Source organism: Camelus bactrianus, chromosome 12 (assembly GCF_048773025.1).
Source record: "Camelus bactrianus isolate YW-2024 breed Bactrian camel chromosome 12, ASM4877302v1, whole genome shotgun sequence".
In the NCBI taxonomy this organism is placed as follows: Eukaryota; Metazoa; Chordata; class Mammalia; order Artiodactyla; family Camelidae; genus Camelus; species Camelus bactrianus.
In genome coordinates, this window is record NC_133550.1 from 66,745,967 (window position 1) to 66,764,327 (window position 18,361).

Consider the following 18,361-nt stretch of genomic DNA (forward strand, 5'->3'; position numbering starts at 1 on the left):
AAGACACACGAAGTGTAATCAGGGCAGGCTATCTGAATCTGAAAGTTGAGCAGACACAGGGTATAGCAGCACTGCAGCATGGAAAGTGACGGGGAACAGGACACAGAACTGGGAAAGTGGAGCCAGTTTCAGACAAGCTGTGAGTCTCAAGACTGGAGGCCTTCTTGCTGTAATGAACGGACATATCTAGTCAGTTCTGCTGTTTCTTCTTTCAAAATGCAAATTTATTTCAACACGATTGACGTATTAGAAACAATCTGAGTATAACTCATTTGCTTATGTATAATTTTGTCTGAGAAAACCAGGTGAGGGAGCGACTAAGTATGGCCTTGTTTGTTTTCTGTCTCAACCTAGACTAGTTCTGACATTTTTAGATGGTTTTATTTTAATCAGTTATGCAGGTACCTATACAGTGAGCCTCCTTGCTGCCTCAACAAAGCCTGAAATACTCTCTGATCCTTAAAAGGAGTTTGTCGCACCTGCTCTGGGTGAAAGCGGGAGCACAGCCGGCTGCACAGAACTGGGGGGGGGGGCTCCACCACCCGCCCTCAGACCCCCGCCGGCTCCCTCCGACACCCCCCCCCCCACTTGACCACAGCAGCGTGCTTCACCCAGTGGGTGAGTTCACATGCCAACTTCAGGGTGTTTCTTGAGATGAAGTGCCATATTTGCTACAGTATCTGTGTTTCTTAACCGTTTAACATGTGTAAAGCCAGCTATGTACTAGGGTCCTGTCTTCCTTTTTCAGTACGGTGCCCCCACCCCATGTTTCCCATCACCCATGCTCTCCATCGTGTGCTTCTGCGTAGCACGGGGTTTTCAGGAGTGTGGGTGTACCGTGTCAGAACAGGGATCCTACTTTGAAGATCACCGACAGTCCATGAGTCCAGGTTAGGAGAGAACAGCCCCAGCAAAGCAAAGGGTCTATGCTGAGCTCACATGGCACCAAACGGACAGCTCAGTGTCAAGCTGGTGTCTTTCAAGGCAGAGGGAGGCGGTGATGTAGATGTATTACCAGCACTAAAAAAGGACAAATACAGTGGCTTCTGCTATTAAAGTTCTTAGAGATCAGCTAGGGGAGGCCAGGGAGCAAGGTTTTTGTGACTTAGTCTGTTTCTTAGGCACAGAGCGCGTGAAATAATGAGTATCGTTCAGACTGCTTCAGGAGGCGCTCCTCGGTCAGCACTTGGGCCCAGACAGTCTTAAGTTCAGAGCCACCAGCACCCTAGAATTTTTTAATTTTGAAATGGGAATGAAGTACTATTGAAAACTCTGCAACTTTTTCCTACCCCAAACAATGTATAGTGGGCCCCCTGTATCCCTGGGTTCTGTATCTGGAGAGTCAACCAACCTTAGATTAAAAATAGCTGATGGGGAAAAAAAGGATTCTAGAAAGTTCCAAAAGCACTACTTGAATCTGCTGTATATCGGCAACTATTTACACAGCATTTACATTGTACTAGGTATTATAATGTAGAGATGACTTAAAATATGGGGAGGATGTGCACAGGTTATATGCAAACACTACCATTTATATAACGGATTTGAGCATCCTTGGATTTTGGTCTCCGTGGGGAATCCTGGAACCCAGTCCCCACAGATGACAAGGGACGACTGTGTTTAAGTAGAAAAGTCAGTTGTCACTTGGGAAAGCCTGTGTTCACTGTTTACTTTTTAACAAATTATATTTAGAAAAATGTAGATTGCATTGAAACAGATACAATTCAATTTCACCTTAATTTTTAGTTTCTAAAAGTTATAGATTGTAGGCAGTTGAAATTAGAATACTTTTATTGATATTTTCAATACTGACTTCAGTTCCTCTGATATAATTTTCCATATAACACAGGTTCAACAACCTATAACTAATATATTTAGAAACCAAGAGTTTCCCTTGAAGATTACCTAACTTACAAGGCGCAATCAGTGAGATGATGCAGGAGTCAAAGACTGCCTGCCTGGCTTTCGAAATGGAAGGTAAAACTATGGTACAAAACTACCTTTTTTTTTTTTTTTTTAAACTCACTAAAGCTAACTCGTGTAGGAAACCCCACCTACTGAATACTCTGGCTACAGTGAGCTGTAGCACCTTCGGGAGGTAACGGTTAGGCTTCTCACGTGGCACACGAGCCGCGTAGCCGCGCAGCCGCGCAGCCCTGGGAGCCTGTTACTCAAGAGCGGCGGGACCGTGCAGCGCTCGGCCTGACCTGTCTGACCTCGCTCTCAGCTGCCAGCCACTCACTGGCACTCCGCGTCCTAACGTCCTAACGGGACTCAGGCTGTCTCCTGCTGCTTTCTCTGCCTTCAGTGTCTGGATACTGAGAAAGATCTAGGCTCAGAACTTGGCTGAACATGCAGTCATCATGCTGAAATGGGAGAGAAGACAGTTAAAAGTCAGTGCCTTTACTTAGGGAAAAAAGTGCTATTAAATGTAAAATAAGGGCCATTAGTGGGTCTAGATTTGCATTTAAAAAGGAACCTCTTTATAGCCGCTTAGAAAGGCACCACTCGTCCGCATTTACATCAGACTGATTTATTTCTTGTATTAGCTAGTGAAGGGCACCAGCACGTGCCACCCAAAATACGCCTCTCGCACGTGGATTATTTTGAGCTAGAGGCTCCTGAGAAGCAGCGGATGAGGACAGGCTCCACCAACTAGGCACAAGCTCCCTGCAGGAAAGGGAGCTCACATTTATGTGAGAGGGGACGCCCTCTTCACTCCTCATCAACGGAGAAGGCACCTAGCTGAATCTGCAGAGCGAAGCCGACCGAACAACCTCATTTACCATACTTCCCCTAGTCACCTTCCCACCACTTGCCTGTTACCCAGAAACCTCTTCTCATTTTAGCCTAAGGTGGTGGGTGTACAGGCCCAGTTCTGGCCCCCCTGCGGTTACTCATTGCTGGGCGTGCCCACGTGTACGTGGGTGATGCACGCGCTAATAAACTGCTTTGCTCTCGTTACTCTGTCTTTTGCGCGTCTAATTTACAGGATCTCAGCCAAAGAACCTGAAATGGGTAGAAAAAGATTTTATTTCTCTCTACACTGGTAACGAGAATTTCCATTTCTCTCCTGCAGAATATTTCCAGTGACTCCTTGACATTAATTAGGCACAGGAAGGGAAATTAATATTTATCTTAGCTTAAAGGAAAACTCGGGAAGTGAAACCTAATTGTCCACGAACTGAAGGATTTGAATGAGAGGCTCTGCCCCACTAGCTCAGGTAAGTATTTGAACAGCCTTTGAGAAAGGTGGGTTTGAATTCTAGAAGTTACTCTACAACTTGGAACTGTGGTCAGTTTCCTTTTCCCTCTGGTACTTTTGGAGGCTAAATGGTTCCTTGTTGGCTCTACCACGTGCATTTGTTTTTGCCTAAAGCATTCAAACACTACAGAAATAAATACAATATCAAGGATTTACTCTGTAAGTTAACGGGTACTACTATTTTACAAACAAAACTATCATACTTAACTGTTCTGCAATTTTTCAGTTTGTTTTTTCACTTAAAATATATCTTAAATCTCTGTGTACTGCCATAGTAGTTACTTTTAAATCTTATTTGATTAAAAAATCATTTAAGCCTATATTCATCAACTGCAGAAATCAAACAGTATCTAGATTCCATCAGGAACCTGTAATTGTGCTGTGAGGGCACCACGAAGGCAGTTTTACTCCTCTGCCCCTTTACTTCTGTTTACCTCTGGATAGATGCCTATCAGCGCATCAGCTTTGGAATAGAACTCCTCTTTGAGGGAGATGATTATCATCTGAAACTGTTCCTGAGCCTGCTCTTTGATGTAACTTGATACCTGGGAGGAAACAGAAAGCACACATTTCATCAGTAAGGAAAAGCCCTGTTTCTGGGCTCTGAGGTCAGCGACTCTGCACATCTCTGAACCTGCCCTTTTAGGTGACGAGGCACATACTCCCCCTTCTGGTAATTCAGTAAACCCGCTACAACTGCAGAAATGGAAATAGCTCAGATTCCAAAATGAGAGGTTAGTGAAAAATATAAACCTCACTAAATCTATGATTGAAAACCTGAAGACTGTTTTTAAGAATAAAGCTCTAACTTAAGGTACTATTGTGAATGTGCAATCAACCTTCTACAACAAGGTAGAACAAAAATTACCACTCAGGTACTTTATGAGGGTAAAGAAGGGGTGGTCCTTAAACTCCCTACATTGCCAACTTAAAGCCTGAAGGTGGGAGAAATATGGCAATTATATACGTATTCATCATCTGCAGTCAAGTCGCTGGGTTAGAGGGAAACTCATGGCTGCTCCAGGAGGTTGAATTCTAAGGAATGAGAATAAAAACAAAATAGACTGGACAGAAACAGGTCTTGGTGAACAAACTACTCAGAACCTGGAGAATGATAAAGAATAACCTAAACTCAAACCACAGTTTTGTAAGATACTTGCCAGCTGCCTGGATCTCGCTGCAAGCCTAGAGAGCCTTCTTCACGTGTAGGGGTCCTGACTGCACTAAGAACACAAGCTTGGAAGCAGGAACAGCAGCGTTGGTGGAGGAATGAGTCACTAGCCGAGGTGAATGATGAGAGGAGGGAAACTGCTTTGGGCTAAAAGGCTGAGTTCACAGACAGAAGGAACTCCAGCATTAGAATCGATTGTAGCCACAGAGGACTTTAAAGTCTTGATATGGATGGGGTGCAAGCAGTAAGGCATGCAAACAAACGTAACAAACGTTGGGCGCCCTGATGACAAGAGGGAGTGGAGCACCTTCACAGCTGCTCATGCCATGTAACTGCTCGAACTCAAGTCGGCAGTGGGTACCAGGATGTAAATCTCAAAGGGAAAGTGGAAATCAAGAGGTTTTCAATAGATACGATTTGTGCCAATGGAAAAGAGTCTTAAGTAAGATCTATTACCTGAAGATGCCACTAACACAAACATCTAAATTTAGTAGAAGATAGGGATACCTTAAATGCTACCAAGAGAAGGGGTGGTCCACAGTGATGGATCCCCACCTCCACCCAACACAGACACAAAGGATACGGGGGAAAAAGTGCTAAAATTAACCTAAGGGGAACTTTCTCCCAAATGAGTCAGGCTATGGGGCCCAGTTAGCTGATGCAGACTGGCTGGCATTCGAGAGAGACAAATCGAGGTTTTTTGTTGTGCTGTCCTTTTCCCCAGTTACCCTGGAGTCTGGGAGGTCACAGAATGTGGCTCTTGCCTGTTCTCTACAAGACTCGGGACTTTTCTAACTTTTGTGGGTGTGGCTTCTCACGTATACTGTGACGTGGTCAAAAAGCAAGGTCCTGGAGAGACTTGGGTAGGATGAACACAGCCTGGCAAAGGTTGCCATTAGAAGGCACCTCAAGCTGCAGCTCCTGAAAGTCCTCTGACTCTCAGCAGAGAAAGAAATCAGGGAGGTTGGCTTCAGAGACTCAGCCCGTCGAGGTGGCACCCCGAGAGTGGGTACCTCTCTCGGGGGTGGGCTCGCTGACCAAGAGCACAAGGCAGAAGGCTCGTTTACAAATTAGCAATGAGAGGTCTCTGTCAGCATGACTAGAGCAGCCTCCTTGTGAACAGCTGGAAATGCAAAGGCCAGTCATTTCTGGAAGATGGATAAACCTGGAATCAGAACCAGGAGTTTAATTCATCCATTTCTGAAAATGGATGGCTCTGGCATAGGACCATGACCCTGGGAATCTGCAGGACGGAGCCGTCCCAGCCCTGGGCAGTGATGGGTGCTGCCCGTGTTTGCCTCCATCCTTTGGTCATACTTCCATGGCCAACTCCATCCTCATGTCAAAAATTTAGTCAAGACGTGTGGTCTGAGAGCCTGTCTCTTCCAGGTGGCTTTGTGTATCTGTGCACTGATCTTTAACACTGACCTCAAACTGGCTTCTCAAGAGTTAAACTGTGCCCTTAGCTTCCTCAGTCGCAAATGCTGAGAACAGGATCATACACAACTGCGGTAACTGGATAAATTTTAATAAACAAGTGGGACAGAATTTTGAACTGTAATTCCTTTGGGATTTTATTTACACGTTATTTTTGGACTTTCTTAAATAACTAATTTGGTCCAGTTGGCCATGGGGTCTACTATTAAGGACCCTCTAGGTCCCAATGCTTAGGGGCCTTGAGGAAAAGCAAGTGACCCAGCAGCAATGCTGTGGGTTCAGCACAGTGGTCCTCACCCACCTGACTCCCTGTGTTGACTCCTCAACAGCTCACTGAGGGCCCACTAAACCTTGAATGAAAACTACTACCCTGATGCATCTTGTTTTTAGGTATTTAACTTAGATTTTATTTTTAATCAGCAGTTATCAAACAAACATAGTTTGTTCAGGGTAAACTGTCTTCTGACTGCAACATGACGCTTGAATTGTAGACGTTCTATTGGAAATTAAGAGCAGAAAGAAACTTACTTTGCCAATGTTAGTATTGTCCAGGGCTGCGTCTACTTCATCTAAAACAAAGAATGGAGCAGGCCGAAAACTAGAAAAAGATTACAATCAAGTTACAACTCTGTTTCACCGAAGCCATGGAGGAGAGGACTAACAGCATTTAGGGTAATGATTCGCCCTTTTGGATGCTTCTGTCTACGTCTCCAGTAATCTCTGTGTTGCTAAACATGGTGCTCAAGTCTCAGTCCACATCCCATGTGACCTTTGCAGGCGGCATCTGGGGTGCTCCTCTCCCCGTTCCTCTGACGTTAAGGACGACATGGTCTGCTTCCACTGCCTCACCCACTGTCCTTCCCAGTCTTTTCTGCCAACTCCTCATCTAACTTCTTGATGCTGGGGTGCCTTTGCGGCTCAGTGCTTAGAGCACTTCTCTACCTAATTAGCTCCCTTGGTGATTTCATCTGATCTTAAGGTTTTAGGTATCATCCATACACCGATGGCTCCCACGCTTCTACTGATAGTTCTGACCTCTCTCTTGAACCCTCACCTCACATGTCCAGTGGCTTACTCAACAACTCCACGTGGGTGTAATAACTCAAAATCATGCAGAATCAAACCCACCTGCCCCTCCAAACCTACTCCCTCCTGTGGTCTTCGCCCTTGCAGTTAACAGCAGCTCTCATCACGCCAGTTGATTGGGCCAAAACCCAGAGAGTCACCCCTTGACTCCCTCATACCCCACGCCTTGTCTGCTCAGCCTTCCGTCCCACCTGGGTCCAGCCCAACATCTTCCACCGCGATCAGCACAGCACTTCCCTAACCTTGTGCCTGCTGCTGCTGCAGCCCGCTCTGTGCAGGTGCCAGGCTCACTCTGGCCTTCGGGCCTTTGCACCTGTCGTTCCTCATGTCTAGAATATTCTTCCCTTATAATTCTCCCCTAGAACATCCATCCACAAGGTTTGCTCCCTTAATTAATTCCTTCAAATCTTTGCTCAAATGTTACTTTTCAAATAGGCCTTCCCAGGAGACTTTAATGCTGCAAACCATTCTTTACTTACTACCTCCCTTCTTTCGTTTTCTCTACAGCATCTGTCATTTTCTAATAGCCTCCATGTTAGAGAATTAGTTTACTATATTCCTTATTTATCACCTTATTTATCTTCTCCAACTAAAATGAAGTATCTTTGAGACAGGGCATTTGTTTTCTTCACTGCTATCTCTGTAAGGCCTGTACCACCTCTCGACACACAGTAAATATTTAATAAATATTTGCTGAATAAATGGATGGAGATGGTGCCCAGTAATAGTCTTACTCTAAGATTTACTCAACTTAGGCTCCTTTTAGTGTAATGGCCAATTCCTTTTCCTTGAGACCAGTAAAAACAGTTGTAAAACTTTTATGTTCATCTTCCTGACCATGAAAACAGAGAGGCAGCATCATCTATACCTTAGATCTTCATCTAAAGCTTTGAATGTTGAAAGTTGCCTTAATTTTAGCTAACCCTTTTTTCCCTTGATTTATTTTACAAACAGTGCCACCATCATCAGCAGAAATGAGGTTAAACATTTTTGTCCCAGAAGAAATACTTTGCTTAACATTCACTACTAACCAGCAGATCTCCACATATGGATTAGGAAAATAGTATACAAGTTAGGTGTTTTTACTTTGTTTGGGTTTGTTGTTATTGTTTTTGGCAATCCTGATTTCACGTGTGGCCACTGATACTCCTTTTTCTTCTTTCTGATTTCTATAAAGATGGAGTATTAGTAGATACTGACAGTAAGAAACTGAATAAAAATCTGTCAAGAACAGAATTCTCTCTTAGATTTGCTATCTAAATTGTTATAGGCCTAAAACATAACCTGAATTGTCTGGCTGAAAAAAACTGTTCTGTATCACATACATAACATGACTAAAGACAAGTAATGAACTGATTACCTGTGCACAGCGAACAGGAGAGCCAGAGCCGCCACACACTTCTCTCCCCCTGACAGATTATCCATCGGCATGAACCTTTTGCCTGGGGCCACACAGTTATAGCTAATTCCCTCCAGGTAAGGCTCTTCCGGGTTCTCTGGGCTAAGAAATGCCTGAAACACATGTTATTTATTCAGCAGTATCAGAAAAGCTATTAGCAAATTTCAACAGCCACAGAGTTTAACTGCAGAATACCATTGATTAGACTTTCCTCCATTTTGATGGAAAGATACCAATGTCTGTAAATAACATATTTAGCTCTCCATGTGCTCAGACAGCAGGGCTGTCCGGGTGGGGAGCAGAGGGAAAACACCGCCACGGGCATCAGGGGTGAGCCTTCCCACCAGACTGCCCTCCACCATATGCCGCAGCCTCATGAAAACAATCTTCATTCAAATCACTCATTGGCCCTTTCGTCAAATCTTTACTGAACACCTGTCATGGGCCAGGTACTATGGAAACAGATGAATCCTGCCCTCAAGGAATCAGTGGTTTATTTTAGTCCTACTTTACTGAAAACAAGGTATTTTTGGTTGCAATTCTAAATATTTGATTCAAGATTACCTTGGTATAACAGAATACCACAAGAAAGAGGGGAGAGCAGGTGTATAAGATCTGATCTTTGGAACACACTCCATCCCACAGTCTCTGCTATGGACAATGACCATGGAACGGGGAGACTGTCGTCACAAGGGGCATGTATCTAGATCTGAGTCTTGCCTTTAGTTCTTTCCTTCTCCTTTGTTACTCTAGGCAACTCCACAGACTCCGGATTCACAGGCTCTCCATTACCCTAACTACTACACAGACCACTGACAGCTCTATAGACTCAAATTTGTACCAGATAACAGAATTCCAGAGCTGAAGAGAACTTGGAAACCAAATGATCTAACCCACTCATTCTGCAGATGAAGAACCAGGACCAGGAAGAGTCTGGCTTGTCCTGGCTGGCCAGTGGTGGAGTGAGTAGGATCTAGAACATGGGTCACTGTGACAACCAGTCTTCACGAGTTGACTTTGCCCCGTTAAGTGAGTTGCTCAAACAGTGTGGTGGCAATTTCCCACCAGGAAAAACCCCCACAACAACACAAAGTTCCCACTCATACTTGGGGGTGAAAAATACATACTTGGGCACTGTGGTTTCTGCAGAGCTTCTTGTAGATCTGATCAATTGAGACTGAGACGTGCTCAAAACACTGGCTGAAAAGATCGTATCTCCTTTTTTTCACCTGTTCAAACTCTTGCCTACATATTCTGGCTTCCTTTCTGCTGGCCTCAAAAGCTAAGAGAGAATCAATGTTCTTTATTTTGGAGAACACCAAGGGTTTTCTCAACTTTAAAGCATAAAATATTTCTAACATTGGATTTTGAGTTTGGTTGTCTTTAGTAAAGTCTACCTTCAAAATACCTCAACTGTTATTAATTCCAAGAAAATGACTCTTAAAATTGAAGAGCCCCTTTTCTAGTAGGTCTAATTTTTAAATAATAACAAATTCCAACAAAGGATCTAATATGCCTCTCATGCTGGTATGAAGCAAAACATTGCCTATTCTAAAATAACCAATACACCTGTTTTTAAATTAAAGCAGAACAGTTTTCAAAAAGGAAGGAATTAGTGACTCAGTATTAAAAGAATGTTACTTTAAGACAACAGAGGAAAAACATACATAATAAAAACAAAGGTACGTTCCAGGGGGATTATTGGTTAGCGTTACAGAACACCCACGAACATGATCCTGGCAGCACTAAAGCCCAGCCTCACCCTCTGCGGACTCCTGAAACTTGTCCCTGACCGTCTTTAGGTTCTCCAGGGCTCTGAGGTTGGGGGCTGCTGTCTTCAACAGGACATCCTCCTGGGAGGCTATCTGTTGCCGCAGGAGTCTAAGGTGGGCCTCAACTTCTTTATCTGTTTGTAGAGCCTATTATTGGCAAAGGACAGCAGTGATTAGCCTGGCTTTTAGACCCAAAGTGCTAAGGTAATTAGGCCCTGGCCCCTGCGTTGCTCCCCCGCACCCAGGCCTGCCCTCCCTCACAGCCCTCTGAGTCTGCAATGACGCAAGGCCGCACTACATGCAGCTTCCTGTTGGCTGTGCCCTTTCACAGCTCTCGCGTCACAGACGCTGCTCTCTTGGAACAGGCTTTGTCTTCTTATTTCTTCATCGGGCCAAAAAAGTAACGATGCATATATCACTTCATTTACTTGTTCGCTAAAAAATATTGCTCATCTACTATGTATTAGACACTGAGGAATCAGCAGTGAAAACTGCTCTGTCCTTGTCCTTAAAGCTCTCACAGGGAAGCCAGACGTGTAAATTGGCATTTACAGCAGTGTGAAACCCTCCACCAGGCAAGCATGGAGGTCTGCGGGGCAGGCAGAGGGGTCCAAGCATCCGGAGGGGTAACACTTCAGCTAAACCTAGACAATGAACGGAATTAACCTGAGTGAGGAGGGAAGGGAGAAAGTGGAGTCGATATCACATTCCAGGAAAACTTTTTTGACCTCACAGAAGGAATTAATAGCCGATAAAAGCGACGTTTTAATTCATTGTAAAAAGGATCATTTGAAAAATGTTGAGTGAAACTGGTTAACTCAGGTACCTTTTTAAAAAGATTCTTACCTCATATCACATACAAAAATAAATTTCAGATGAATTAAATAGGTAAATGAAAACAAAAGAAAACCATTAACAGGAAGAAAATATAAATATTTTCTCAGTAATGTGGTGGGGAAGGACTTTATGGATATGAAAGCACTGAATAGACCATAAAAAAGACAAGACTTTTTCTGATTGCCAAAAGTACGAGTACAATCAAAGAGCCCAACAAATCTAACAAAACATATAGGAGACACATGACATGAAAGGATGTGGTGGGTACTGCTACTTGGCATCCACTCTCCCTTCCTTCCTTCCTAACAGAGCCCACGTCTGACCATTTCTCCCTCATGGGTCCCCTGAACCCTGCTTGGTCTAAAGCTACGTCCACCCCCCATGCAACAGTGACTGGTCAGGAATGAACACATGACCTACTTCAGGCCACTGTGATGAGGGGGCAGTTGCTGAAATTTTGTGGGAAAAGCCTTTCTTCAATCTTAAGAGCAGCAGCACCACAAATGACAGTCTTCTGTCTTCTCTGAGGGTGGTGGCTGTGTGGCTGGAAGGCCAAGAAAGGCTGCAGTCATCTTGCCCTCATGAGAGAAGCAGCCTCCGGATGAAGCCAAAACACAAAGCATCATATGGCTGCAGGGATGACTGAGAAGCAGAGTCAGAGCTGCCGAATTAGACACCACGATGCTGGGCTCTGGCTCTGTGCCCTGCAGCTGTGAATGACTGGTCACTTACTGAGGGGACCACACTGGGACACTGACAGGGCAATGTCCCTGATGCCAGAGTATGTCGGCCACTTTTGTCTACTTCAGGGCTTCTCAAAGACTTTATTATTCACTGTGAATCTCCAAGAAGGGAAGAGCCTTTCAAAAAACTGGCAGAAACTTTTCTTTGGCAAGACATTTCATGGTACTGGTGCTCTACAGGACACACGGTGAGAAACGCTGGTATAAACATTTTAACTGTTCTAAACATTAAAAATGTAACCTATTCACACTATTCCTTAAAAAATCATTAGGAAATCTACTTTTTCCCCTAAACTTATGCTCTGGCATCTAAAAATTATTCTGTAGTATTTAAATGTTCAGTATTACCATGAGTTAGTCATAACGACAGAAACCTTTCCGTTACCTTCAAGTCCTCCCTTAGAGAGCTGTAGTCTATCTCAATGGCTTCTTCTTTCTCATATATATCAAGTGTTGCCTGGGTACTTTCTGCTTCAGTTCCCAACTGAAAAACATATGAAGCCCTTTCTTTGTCATCTGAAATGGTGATCTCTTTATCCTCCTGCCCCAATCTAGTTGGTTAACACCTCAATCAGATTAAAAGTTAAAATGCTTATGTTGGCTTGCAAGGCCATGATGACCTGGCCCTCTGTTACCCTTTCACTGACTTCATTTTGTGCCAGTCTCCTGGTACTCACTCTGCTCCAACCACACTGCCCTCCTTGAACAGATGAGGCACACGTCCACCTGAGAGCCGGCACGCTGCCCTCTGCCTGGACAACCTTCCCCTGATGTCTGCATCACTTCTTTTACCTCCACTACTAACCAGCTGCCTTCTCGCAAGACGTCTGTGGCCTCTGCATCTAAGACTGCAAACTCTCCTCTACCAATATTCTCTTTTCCTTTTCCTCCTTTACACTTTCTTTAGCCTATACCATCACCAAACACGTAAGTATTTCATTTGTTCACCATTTTGTTTTCGTGCATGTGATAGAATATGAAGGAAGAGATCCTGGGCAGTTGTATTCACTGCCGTATTCTCGGTGCCTAGTGCAATGTTGACAACATGTAATATTTCAATTTCAATATATATCATTCTCTGAAAGAAGAAAGGACTAGGAAAGAAGGAATGAAATAAGTACTTCTTCAGTTGTAGGCTGGTCTCTGGTGTAATGCTGATACCAAAAACTAAGACTCACAAATTAAGAGAGAAAAAAAAGCCTGTGTCACACATTTCGCCCTAGATGTTCTCAGCTGAAACAAACCCAATGAAACTACTTTTGGAATTAAGTCTGCATTTTAATGTAATACACCCATGTTAAAATGGTTCGCACAGAAGTGGAGCTTGAATACAAAATGTAATACTGAATCGCTGACTGTCACGATTCCTGTTGAGGCGATTCAACATCGTATTTTGCATTATGCTTCTACATGAGTCCTCTGATGCCTTGCTATTCAAAGTGTGGTCAGTGGGCCAGTAACAGTGGGCCTCACCTGGGAGCCAACAGGAATGCAATCTCTTAGGCAACAAGATCCCCAGATGCTTCACGTGCACAATTACTCCTACAACTGCTGTTGTAAGTCAGTTAATTCTACTCAGTGATCTTCTCCCCGCCCTCTGGAGAGAGACAGCTTATACCTAAGACCCCTTCTGTTTGGGGCTTTACAGACAACCTTGTACAGCATCCCCATTACACGGCCACTGCTTGATGTGCTTGCAACATTCCCATCAGGGAACTCACCACTAGAGGCCCTCCCTCTTTCTAGTAGGAAGTGTTCCCTAGCAGAAGAAATCTGATTCTGCCCTCTACCCCCAACCCTAGTATTCCCCTTAGGACCAGAAAGAACAAGTATGATCCTTCTTTGGCAGACCTCCCTCTATTGGAGGAGCAACCATACTCCCTCAGCCTTCTCTTTCCAGCATGACGTGGTCTGGGCCTTCTCGCTATCCTGGACACTTTTCTCTCAAAAAGCATCAAGCTTTAGAAAGCGACTTGACTAGCACAAAGTGGGGCAGAACTATCACTTTTTCTTTTTAGATAACGATTCAGTATTAATCCTGCTCCAGGTCTTAATGCCCGCTTTGAAATACCCCCCTAGGAATACGAAAGCCATCCACGCTGACGAAGCATGAGCCCACACTCACAGTGGGCCTGCTGGGGAGCACTTCTGAAGGTGCGCCAGCGGAAAGAGGAACAGGATCAAAGCAGAAGCAGGAGCACTCGCCCAGCAGCATTTACTTAGACGTCGGTCGCTAAACCTGCTTCCTCCTCTACACTGTCCTGTGATCAACCTCTCCTAAAATAACACTCCTTTACAGACTTTCCACTTCTCTCTGTAGCACGGTGAGTACTGTTTTTCTGCTCCCATCCACTTCTGCTATTACAGGCCCCTCCCTCTCCTCTCTCTGCGCCCTTAATTAAGAATGGACACACAGCTTAGAATGAGCCAACCAGAGTTCTTCCCCAGGATTTTTCTAACAGAGAGGACAGGGGAGAGCCGTCTTTCTCCTCTGGTCAAAGTGAGTGGTTTCCTGTGGGGAAAGCTGATCTGAGAGAACAAAGCCAATACACAACTGAATCAGAAAGAGTTCTTGACAACGTTCAAATTCCTGGACCGGGTCATGTGTGAGACTGCTTCCATTCCAGCCCTACCCCTTCCCCTCTTTAAAGCCATCTGAGTGGGGTTTATGACACTTGTGGCCAGGAAAGGGTCTTCTCCTTTCCTTACCTTCTATCTGAAATGTGATCTTTGCTAAAATAGAGAAAAAAGACTTTTTGAGTATAATATCACACCAGAATTATGCTATGGTAAGTGGTCAATATTAGCAAGAGAAACATTATTATATAGATACTTCATACTGAAGAACCCAAAGGGCTGAAGGCCTCTCCTGGAGTAGAAAACTGGCTGGGACTGAATGGATTCCTGACTGAGGGCAGAGCAGAAAGGGGAGGAGGCATGTGGAAAGGGAAACCACAGACGAGATTCACCAAAGAACTCAAGAAATAACTTGAGAGGCAAAACAAATAACTATTTTCGCCACCTTCTGGATCAGCTAATAGTGAAACTTTCTGAACTGTATAGTCCTATCTTTCCTAACATGAGCCACAGAACTAAGGATGTATATACTTCCAGCCAATCTAAAGAGTATGGTGTAATATAAATGTGATGAGAAAGAAAGAAAAAAAGGCAAACAGAGAGATGTCACCATTAGTAGACTTCGGTTTCATCTTCCGATTCCTTGGGTGTCTAATCTTGCCTCCCCCACACTCTCACCACTTGGACAGACTCAGTGAAGCATGTTTCTTCTGAGAACCATCTCATGTGGCTGGTGCAGGTGCACAGCAAGATACCTCCACACACCATGTACAATGTCACAACAGTACAGAGAACTGCTCGTGCCAGCAGCCCCCTGGCACGTGGCCTGCGGTTCACGGTGGCTAACACCACCTCCCCGAAATGTCCCTAACTCCAACGGCTTTCATTCTCTGATTCCTCTAAATATAGGTTACAAAAAAGCTCCAGTCCGTCCTGTGGAGCTAAAATGACATGGATTAGCAAGAGAAAGAATAGAACTGCACAAAATGCCCAGTCCTCTGGAGTGATGATCATTTTTCACTTTTTTCCTCCTAGGAAGAGATGTCTTTTCTGCCCCTAAAAAGGCTTTAGAACAAGAGGAAGAATCTGCATAGCTGGGACTTCACTAACCAGCCAAAGGCATTACATTAAGTTCCACACGACTGCACATACTTTAAAATCATTTGCTAGAATACCTCCACTTCAATGATGTCATCCAATGACCCCAACAAAAGAATTATTTCAATGTCTTGAACTTTGCAATCAAGCAACATGTTATGCTTCTCTAACCGTTTCTGTTCCAGAGAAGTTTGAATGATTACAACCTCTTTTTGCCGTTTTACCACTTCCCTGTAAACACACAGATATAAAAGTTATTGTATTTTACTAAATATGTAAAGTAGCACCAAGGAAGAAACATATGTTATAAACTTACATAAAAAAAGATTTATTTTTTCCTATGATTACTGTAAATTCCAATTATCTCACAGATGCTTGCAATTTAAATTTTAACACTCTTGACAAAGACCATGAATGTAAATATTTAACCCAAGGGAGCATTTTCAATAATAAACATTGTTACTTTAATCAGGCTAGCAACAATACAGTGCTTTCCTAGTTATTTTCAAATCTGTACAACTTTTCAAGCTACGTTTCTCTATGTAAGTTCTACATTTTAGAACTTAAAACCAAGATAAACAGTCTCTTAGCCACAGAAATATCTTATCAATTAAATTATTACACACCTAGTAGCCAGAACTTTTTCTTTTAACTACCACTACCACTAATGTAATGCCTTCTATCTTAATGAGGGGTTGGGAGTTATACAAGTTGAAACATTGTGGGATTGTAAAGAAGACCTAGAAGCAGGCCAAAAATAAAGTAAGTTAAGAATTAGATGGTTTTCAAAAATATGATGACAAAGAGAGACGTGGTTCTGTTTAAACTAAATATGAGTAAAAAAAATCAAGACTAAATGAACTTAATTCCACTTAAAAATCTTAGACAAAAAATTTTCTAACTGTATCTTAAAACACTGAAGAGCTTTGAACAGTGAGGAAAATTGTGAAATGCCACGAGGCTGAGTAAACAGAGTTCACTTCATCTGATCACTTGTGACTGCATCACACAGGAAAGCAGATGTCACTGCGGTACAGCAAGCCAGCTGATTCAGTGTTATGGTCGTCACCGTGGTAAACACACATGCTGAGCATGTGCAGGTTCTGTTCTAAGTGCCATGTGCAATAGCTCATTTAACCCTTACGAATTTTCTATGAGGCAGGCACCATAATGATCGCCATCACTGACAAGGAAATGAAAGCACAGCACAGAAGCAGCAGAGCCAGGACACGAAACCATGCAGCGTGGCTCCGGGTCTACACCTCACCTGCCGTGCTCCGTCACATACACAGACCAGTGGGAGACTCCACAACGGAAGTGCTGGTGTCAAGGGGGATTCAGGGTAAGGGGCTCTTTACGTAGGTCTCTGTTTCATCCACCAAAGAGAACTCTGAACGACTAACCACCTCTCTTGGTTCTCCCCCAAATAAGGCTGCTTGATAGGTGGGATGTGGGACCAAAAGCAACAAAGGTACCTATTCAAATAATGAACTTTCCTATAATAAATCTCAAATTGATGGTAAATATCTTCAAAACTCTGGTTGTGGTCTTTCAAACTGATAAACTTCTTAATTACCTATCAACAGCCAAAAACTTCTTCCGTTCCTCTTCAATTTGAGCTTGGACTTTCTCAGCATTGGAGTTCTGAGCAACAAACATGTCCTTAAGTTGATGCTGTTTCTCCATGAGTTCATTCACAGTTTTCAGACAATCTTCTTCAGTCTGAATGGAGAAGATTTGCATTGCAGATTAATAAGGTCAGTAGATCAACTTATCATCAATAGAGCAACCCAGTCACTCCGAGGTAAACCCTTATCCTGCATGCTGCTTGAACCTGTCACAGAATGTGACCCACTCTTGTTTACCGTTCACTTTGGATTCACTCCTCAGCTGGCTGCCACCTAACTTCTGTTCTCTGTCCTGTGAAAGAATTTTTGCTACTTACTAAGTCCTCTTAATTGGCAATTAAACAGACATTTTCCAGACTTGACTTTTTGACAACTTTCTCCACTTCCTGTTTCCTCACTCTTGGGGTCTTCTGTAATACCACCCCTTCTGGCTCTCTTCCCAACCTGCGAACACTCCTTCCAGAATCGATCCTTGCTCCACTGCTCCTCACTGCCTACCTCTCTGCTTGGGAGTCTCAGCCATTCAAATATGTTTTCAACTTACTCCCATAAACCAGACTAGACTCCCCTTACCTACCTACTCTCTAACTCCCTGCTGGAAATTGCTGTATGGATGCCACATAGGAAAGTCAACCTCTGCAGGTCCAGAATTTTCTCTCCTTAATCGCTCCTCCTATCCACCCCTCGCCTGGTTAGAATGCAGGAGTCATCCATGGCACGCCCCCTTCACATAATAATTCATGAAGCTGTGTTAATTTACTTCAAGTATTTCTCAAATCTGCATGCCCCCGCCTCTCCCCCCAACTTCTTAAGACTATTAGGACATTTCAGGAGCTCAAAACAAATGTTTATTCAATGAAGAAAGTCATCATTTCGATGACACTTCAGCCACCCATCAATAATTACCTTCTTTAGGTTATCAATGTCTTCTCTACCTTTCTGGATAGTTTCTTTTAATGTGTTAATCTTATTCAGTTTCTTCTTTAGATGACTGCGACTATATTCAAGTTGAATATTAAGCCGAGTTTTCTGTTTCTCAAATTCTAATCTAGTATAATAAAGTCAAGCATTACAAGTGGTAAACAGAGCCTTTCAATTCTTTTTTTTAAACTTTTTTACTTTATGGAAAATTTCAAACAAATATAAAAGTAGAAGGAATACTATAATGGATTCCCATACAGCTATCATCTGGCTCTGATAAGTATCAAGCCATGATTAATCTTATTTCATCTGTAACCCCACTTATCACTCCTTCCCACTACTGGATTATTTGAAGCAAATTTCAGACATCATGTAGTTTCATCTGTAAATATTTTAATATTGTATCTCTGAAAGTGAAGTGACTTTT

The 18,361-nt window shown here is 43.4% G+C and overlaps 1 protein-coding gene across 1 annotated transcript in view; it reads right to left on the minus strand.

The window, feature by feature from the left end:
* Positions 1 to 1,930: 1,930 nt before the first annotated feature.
* SMC1B (structural maintenance of chromosomes 1B) overlaps positions 1,931 to 18,361 on the minus strand; it is a 71,711-nt gene continuing 55,280 nt past the window's right edge. Inside the window, exons 16-25 of the mRNA XM_010960158.3 lie at positions 17,920 to 18,061; positions 16,962 to 17,107; positions 15,463 to 15,616; positions 12,096 to 12,194; positions 10,121 to 10,277; positions 9,486 to 9,640; positions 8,320 to 8,471; positions 6,402 to 6,471; positions 3,700 to 3,810; positions 1,931 to 2,366 (exon numbers count right to left, since the gene is read on the minus strand). Of these exons, the coding sequence (XP_010958460.1) occupies positions 2,265 to 2,366; positions 3,700 to 3,810; positions 6,402 to 6,471; positions 8,320 to 8,471; positions 9,486 to 9,640; positions 10,121 to 10,277; positions 12,096 to 12,194; positions 15,463 to 15,616; positions 16,962 to 17,107; positions 17,920 to 18,061 (1,288 nt within the window). The 3' untranslated portion in view covers positions 1,931 to 2,264. The remainder of the gene's footprint in view (positions 2,367 to 3,699; positions 3,811 to 6,401; positions 6,472 to 8,319; positions 8,472 to 9,485; positions 9,641 to 10,120; positions 10,278 to 12,095; positions 12,195 to 15,462; positions 15,617 to 16,961; positions 17,108 to 17,919; positions 18,062 to 18,361) is intronic.